This window comes from Argopecten irradians, chromosome 10 (assembly GCF_041381155.1).
Source record: "Argopecten irradians isolate NY chromosome 10, Ai_NY, whole genome shotgun sequence".
Classification (NCBI taxonomy): Eukaryota; Metazoa; Mollusca; class Bivalvia; order Pectinida; family Pectinidae; genus Argopecten; species Argopecten irradians.
The window spans coordinates 27,715,343-27,723,221 of NC_091143.1; the positions used below are offsets into that span (position 1 = coordinate 27,715,343).

Consider the following 7,879-nt stretch of genomic DNA (forward strand, 5'->3'; position numbering starts at 1 on the left):
CATTGAGTTGAGCGTTCGCCCCTGTGAGGAAGGCTCTGGGTTTTGTCCCCTGGCTGAGACACACCAAAGTCTATAAAAGTGGTAGTTTCTGCTCCTGCTTAGCGTTCAGCATACAGGGAGTGGGACGACTGGTTCGCCCGTTGTCAGTATAATGTGACCGGGTGGGGTGTGTTGCTTGGTGTCTTCGGCGGCATGCTTCAGTGATATAGCACTATAAAAAGGGCAACAGTTCCACTATACAAGAAGACACAACACGAACATACCGCAGTCTCCCAGTACACTCACCTCGCACAACATACACGCAACACACCGCATACATGGGAGGCCGTCCTTACATGACCATAGCCGTTAATAGGGCGTTAATAAATCAAACAAATTATAAGCAGTTTTATATTTTTTGTATTTGTTGAAAAGAATTCATTCTCTTTCTATAAACTGCTGTACGAAGACTTGAGTTGAAAAAATGGGCATTTATGCTTTCTAACACTTCATTCCTGGTAAGGGGCATGCTCATCAATGACTTCCAATGTTTCTCGTGTGCCCAGTATATATCATCTATATCATCAAAAACATATGTACAATGAAAAGGGATTTTGTTTATGTCATCACTAATATGTTTAGAATCAAAGTTTTTAAAAGATCTAACTCTTTTCTTTTCTTTGGGCACTTGGGTGAGTTTACCTTTAAAACTGTACATATCATATTGTGCCAGTCACTAAGTCCACAGTTAAAAGAAAATGTATTGAATAAAAGAATATTACTATTGCTTAAAATCACATCCACTAGGGATGGGGTACAGTTCTTCATGAAACAAGTAGGTGTTCTTATTAAGGTTGTATTCTTCTGAGGTTTCAGTCCCGTTGAAGTCTCGTTTCGACATAGATCAAAGAAGTTATGAGATTTTCAAACAAAATTTATCAATATGTGTAGGAAGTTACCAGTTGCAAATTTTATCAAAAAATTACATATCTAGTTTTAGCAGATTTTTTTATATGGGGATTTTAAGAAATGGCCCATTTGGCGGCCATTTTGAAATTGTGTCTTTTTTCGCTTTGAGTAGAGCTACAATTTTACCATTTTTTACTGAAATTGTTTTTACTTAAATCATCACTGCGTCAGTATTTTTAGCTGTATCAAGGTAATTTTTGCTGTAAATCTTTACTGGGTTCGTGGTAATTAAAATATTGAGCATTAATGTGTGATATGATACACTTTTGTCTCTTTATTTTTACATTTAATGGTAATTAGAGCACAATTATTTTTTACTCGAAAATACTGAAAAATAACACATATTCAAATGGGGCAAAAAAGTAAGCACACGGACCCCCCATTTTTCTGCCTGATTTAGAAAGAACAACCCTTTCCCTGTTGATATGCAAAATATTAACAAAAGTTTAATACCAGAACTCTTTCTATAAAGGGCTAAATTTGGCAAAAATGGCTGAAAATGGTGCATTTTGAAGCTCAAAATTAAGGGGTAGGGGTAGCATATGTTGTTATTCTGAGAAAAAATGTAAGTCTTATTGATCAAAACTGGTATATTTTTAAAGAAGACTACTAGAAAATAAATTCTACAAACATCCATACATATCAAACACCTCATTCGGAAATTATCGCTTTAATCTATTGTGTTTATGGTCAAAACGGCAAAATTCCCATAAAATCCAATATTTTGTCAATTAGGTATCTTTGAGTGACAATAGCTCAAAAAAGAGCACACGGACATATGTTTTTTCTTCTATTTTCTTTTATGGCATGAACTCCTATTTCCAAAAATCTATATGAGAAAAAAAGTTTAATACAAGAAAATTTTGACTTCTCAGAGGAGTACATCCTTAAATTCTTAAAATCAAAAACATCGCATACATTTGTTAGGATATTTTCAGTCTCATCCTTCATGTCAATATTTAAGTCTCCTACAACCATGATGTGATCGTAATGAATACTAATTTTGTCGAGGTTGGAACAGAGATCATCGTAAACAGCATTCTTGTTATTACTTGGTGGGTTGTATGTCCCCACTACTGCCCATTTACGATCATTTACTGTCACTTCCACCACAATGCTCTCTACGAGGCTTAGTTCCAAGTCTTCTCTTCTCCTAGATGGAATATTATAGTTTATACAGAACAGAAGGCCTTCACCTTTCCCTGTCCTATCCTTCGTGTATGAGCGATAGCCGCTAACATCAAACAGGGACTGGTTGAAAGTGTCGTTCAACTTTGTTTCGCCAACTATTTAAATATCAACCAAAGTTTTACGAAGAATGTCTGACAGTTCACTGAACTTGTATCTTAAGCTGTTTATGTTCAGGTATGACATTTTTAGGGTATTTACCTCGGGTATCGGAAAGTTTCTGGAAAGGATCTCCGTCAGTAACATCACCGTCAGAGTTGTTTACAATAGAACCGGAAGATAAGTCAAGTGAGGGGAGACCTCTCTGACTCTCCTCAAGATCTGGATCATCTGATATATTAAAAAATGAGTCAGTAAAATTTGGCAAAGTACACATCGTACAATACCAGTCTCGAATTAGAAACTTAGAAAGGGTATTGTATTCTGAGATGGATATGTCAATACATTTTCAATGGAACCAAGTATCACATCAGTCATATTATACGGCCTGTTGGTTGGACCTGGTTTGTTTACCACAGTCTCCACAGGGGAATCGTATTGGTCCTGAGTTTAACGAAACATCACCAGATAAAAGTAACACTTGAATCATCGTTGAATTAAGACCATTTTTCAAGCTGGAAGAGGTGTTCGAGTTGGTGTGTCTCAACGTCTGTTGATCGTGAGTAGTGCTCACTGGACACGAGAATCGTGAGAGTATCAAATTTTCTCCACCAAAACGACAAAAGTTCCAGTTTTCACTTACAATGTAGTCAAAGTAGCAGAGCTGCAAAATATACGTCCGTCGCCCTCAGCGCCATTTTGCTGATTGAACCTCAGAATATTTGCATTGATTCGTCCATCGCAACATCCGGTAACCGTACAAAAGAGTTCACACACTGTGGAATCCCACACCCTGATATGAATCCTGCAAGAATTAGGTGTGTTGAGGTGATAATGACGGCCTTTAGCTACATTCCAAGATTGTTTAGGATGAGACTTATACTTTTTAAAAAAGAGCTAGGTATAGTTTAGCATCACAGCCTCTGAATCCCACACCCTGAAATGAACCCCGCAACAATTAGGTGACCGTGTGTTGAGGTGATAATGATTTCTTTTAGCTATGTTTAAGTGCTAAGTTTGGTAGGGATTGGATTCATAGTGTTTGAGAAACAGAGCTAAACGCAAAATTTTAAAGTGAAATGTTGACGACAACGCCGTCCCCGGCGGAAAAAGTAACACCATAGTATCGCCTTCGCGATCTAGCGTTGCGGGCGATAAAACAAAGGATGTTACTCAAGGTGAATCCAGTATAGAATTGTCCATAGAATACTGACAACTTATGGGTTTTTTTTTTACAAGAATTAATATTTTAGAAAACCCATTATGAGGAAACCATATTGCATATAGATTATGGAGCAGAATTGAAAACTGGATATTCTTGAAAAAGTCGATGTCTATCAACTTTTCAAAACGTAAAATTCTATTTAGCGAATGCGGTAAACAATACCAAGCACAAAACACTGTAATGCTGATCGGTAAGTACTATATTTATAGACAGTGTGTAAAAGGCAATATGTTGTATATTGAAAGCGTTTGAAAGATATAAAGAATCATTGAAATTCTGAAAGGTTTTCCTCCTTATGCAATGGCAAACTTAATTCGTTTAATCTTACATGTAAGTGGTGTTTATCATCAAATCTGGGTGAAGATTAATCATATGTGAATAGAAATACCACTATTTGCATTTAAATGTCTACTGGTGACTGAAACCAAGGCATTCAAAATTTACTACACTATACGTGAGAAAGTGAGAGTGAAAGAGATGTTTCTCTGTATTTGTCATTGTATGCTGTGAAAAAAAACTAATAAAAACGAGTTTCAAGTGAAAAAAGATAGATATTGTAAACAACAGAATTTGATAGTATCCTGGCGACTAAATCAAGTTACATTATTCACTTAACGAGAAACTTATTATTTCGCAGTATTTGTTTTAAATGGTATATTCAGTTTTCCATTTGACACATGGTGATTTTAATGATGGATTTTCATTTTAGTGTCCAAAATGACATGAATTGGTCAGCATAATATGATTCTATTAGTTACACAGTTTGTTAGTGACCTAATACGGAAAATATTGGGTCTAAAATAAACTTGTATCGGGTGAGGCGTATTAGGTCACTAACAAACTGTGTAACGAATTTAACCCGTGGAAGACCATTTCAATGAAGTAACTCACTAACTGCTAAATGCATTATGTATGGAAACCAAAACGACTCAAAACTTAAGCAATTTTCACCTCATTGAATGCGTCGAATGCGTTGTCATGATCCAATTCTGTTAATTAATCCTAAATACGTGTTGCCGATTTCGGCTTGCTTTGAAAGTGGTCATCAGCTAGCGCTATAATTCTGTCTCAATCTCTTTGAGTGTCGTCGGCGCGAAGCGTTACTTGACCGCCATCTTGTTGCTAATGACGTTAGGGGCAAAGAACGATAACTTTATCGTCCAAACCTGATACGATTTCTATTAACCTGATACAACTATATCTTGGATATCACTTGAGAGTTCGCCCCTGTGAGGAAGGCTCTGAGTTCTGTCCCCTGGCCGAGACACACCAAAGCCTATAAATGTGGTAGTTTCTGCTCCTGCTTAGCGCTCAGCATACGGGGAGTGGGACGAGTGGTTTGCCCGTTGTCAGTATAATGTGACCGGGTGGGGTGTGTTGCTTGGTGTCTTCGGCGGCATGCTTCAGTGATATAGCACTATAAAAAGGGCAACAGTTCCACTATACAAGAAGACGCTACATGAATATACCACAGTCTCCCAAAACACACACCTCGCACAACATATACGCAACACACAGCATACATGGGAGGCGGTTCTTACATGACCCTAGCTGTTAATAGGACGTTAATTGATAAAAAAAAAAAAAAAAAAAAAAATCGACGTCATTTTAACCAATAGAAGTACACAATTCTTGTCTAAGGCGGGATATATGAAATTATAATACACTTTGGGCCACCATACACAACTTCCTTTACTTAACTACATGTTGTTATGTGCTACCGGGTATTTTTGTGTTTTCTACTGCTTAGCGTTCAGCATACAGGGAGCAGGACGATTGGTTCACCCGTTGTCAGTATAATGTGACCGGCTGGGGTGTGTTGCTTTGTGTCTTTGGCGGCATGCTTCAGTGATATAGCACTAAAAAAATGGCAACAGTTCCATTATATAAGACGACACAACACGAACATACCACAGTCTCCCAAAATACGCACCTCGCACAACATACACACAGGCTACACATCGCATAAATTGGAGACTGTCCTTACATGACCAATGCTGTTGATAGGACGTTAATTAATCATACAAACAAACAATATTGATATACAATAATACCAAATCCCAAAGCCACGAAAATGTGTCAGTTTGCAGTTAAATGTAATGCTAGTGTCTGGTATTAATTCTGTCTGTATTACATCATATGGACTGTTAATGGGTTGAGCTGGGTCTCGATCAAAATGGTCAGTTGTGGTTGTTGGGACGTTTACAAACACACTACAATTGTGTGTAATATTGAATTACTTCAAACACGTGTGTGTATGAGCTATCCAGGTACTTTGACCACTTGAAACATCCGCTATCTAAGTCGTGTGATAGTGGGTCAACATGTGTAGGCCGGATACTGATTGCTGGGACAGTCTGTGACATGGCAATAGGGTCAAAGTTCATGTGCATATCTGTAACAGTCTAGACTTCATCATTATATATCACTGTTTACATATAACACGTCGACAGGTTACACACTGTCGTCAAAACGTCTGACAAGATTCACCGAATTCGTCATGGAAAACTAGAATCAACATTCTATTTAAAGTGAGTATCGCTTGTTTCTTTGGCGCTAGTTTCAATTAAATGGCGATGCCCAAATATAATTCATCTTCATGCGTTGTAACTTGTACAATGACGATATGACTACCTAATTGTAGATAGAACGGTAAATATAATGACAGCGTTGAGTCGAACAAAGTCGTACAACATTACAAGTTGTCATTGGATTAGACCTTTTACAAAATATGGTAACTTTCCCTCTATATGTTTTGCTATTTTTTAGTACTCTAAAATGATGCCCGAAACCGGATTCTGGAAATCGCGACTTTGATTTTGTTTTCATAGAAATGTGGGTGAAAAATGGTCGAGAGGGGGGATGGGTTAAAAAATAGGGTCGGGAGGGTAACCTTAAACGGACTATTTGATTTTTTTTGCCTTACCATACAACTGGTATTTTCCTTTTCAAATATAGCCAGTTCCAATTGCAACATAATGTACTTTCTTTCTAGCTGCATCCAAGATGATGTATATTATACCTCTAGATATATTAACAACTGTTGACTAAAGTATCCTTTATTCTTTTTTATTGGCAAAATTATCTTTGTAGACTTAAATCATCCATCGATGTAAGCATGTGAATGATGCGCAAAGATATCGAGATATCTTAAATTGATTTCGTTTTTCATTCTCGTGTTATTTCTGGTCCAATTCTAGAGGTATCTTCTTCGTTCTACAAAGAAGAGTCTATTTTGAGATAACAGAATATTCTCGGTCTACCCTTTGCTCAACTAATTATAACACAAATAACTACAACAATGATCTCAAAATATTTGCAACTTTTAACATTACGATCTTTCATTATAGGACTCCAGACCAGCAGGATGTTGCGGCCATTGATAAAGCTGTTACGAATAGTGATAACGATGTGTCTGATGTACGTCCTTTATCTGATCTTCAAGTTTCCGCTGTTTGGTCCATTCTTAAAGGAGTTATTGTTGTCAAAGAAACGGCGGCCGGGAGAATACTTGGACACTGATTTGACCCCGGACACATTACGTCACTTGTGGACATGTACATACTCGGACATGTACTATAAACAAGCATTCCGGAACGTCCCCGCGCCGAACCCGGAAGTAATTGTTCCTCAAGACAGTACTATAAAACAGTTATTGGATTTCCAAATAAAAAATAGACCTTTGATTTTAAATTTTGGAAGCTGTTCATGACCCGTGTTTATGACGTCATTGCAACAATTTAAAAGCATTGTACGAGAATATAATGACATAGCTGACTTTTTGATTATTTATATCCGAGAGGCGCATCCGTTGGATGAATGGAACATCACGGGACACCAATACTCCCATCTCCGTCAACACGTGGACCTACAGGACCGGATGTTAGCCGCGTCTTTGTTAGATAAACACGAAATTCCGTGCCCCGTGGTAGTGGACCCTATGGATAACAAAACCACTCTTCTCTACTCCGCTGTCCCTAAACGTCTCTACGTCATACAGGACGGCGTTGTTCAATATGCTGGTGGAATGGGAACACATAGGTATCGCCTGAAAGACATCGACCGCTGGCTGTTTAAATATAAGAAACAGTTGAACTCACAAACGATGACAAATGATAACGAAACGACAGACGCTCCGAAACAAGATTAAAACGTACATTTGATTCAAAGCATTTTGTCTGCTATTCAAAACCAAACAAACCAGATTATGTTCTAAACAATTTTATCATCATGCGAAACCGAGTTCTAGTGTGAAGGATTTTAGCAGTCTGTCAAAACGGTACGCTAAAAAGACTCAATAATGTATTGCAATAGTTTCCGACTATTACATATTCTACACTTAAAGAAAATTCCAAACACTCTTGTCCAGTGGACTTTTGATTTATAGCGTGTCATATATCCCTGTATCCACATTAGTTA

At 37.5% G+C, this 7,879-nt stretch overlaps 1 protein-coding gene across 1 annotated transcript; it reads left to right on the forward strand.

The window, feature by feature from the left end:
- Positions 1-7,181: 7,181 nt before the first annotated feature.
- Positions 7,182-7,610, forward strand: LOC138332639 (thyroxine 5-deiodinase-like). The gene has a single exon (XM_069280641.1). The coding sequence runs from the start codon at positions 7,182-7,184 to the stop codon at positions 7,608-7,610; it is 429 nt and encodes a 142-aa protein (XP_069136742.1).
- Positions 7,611-7,879: the final 269 nt, after the last annotated feature.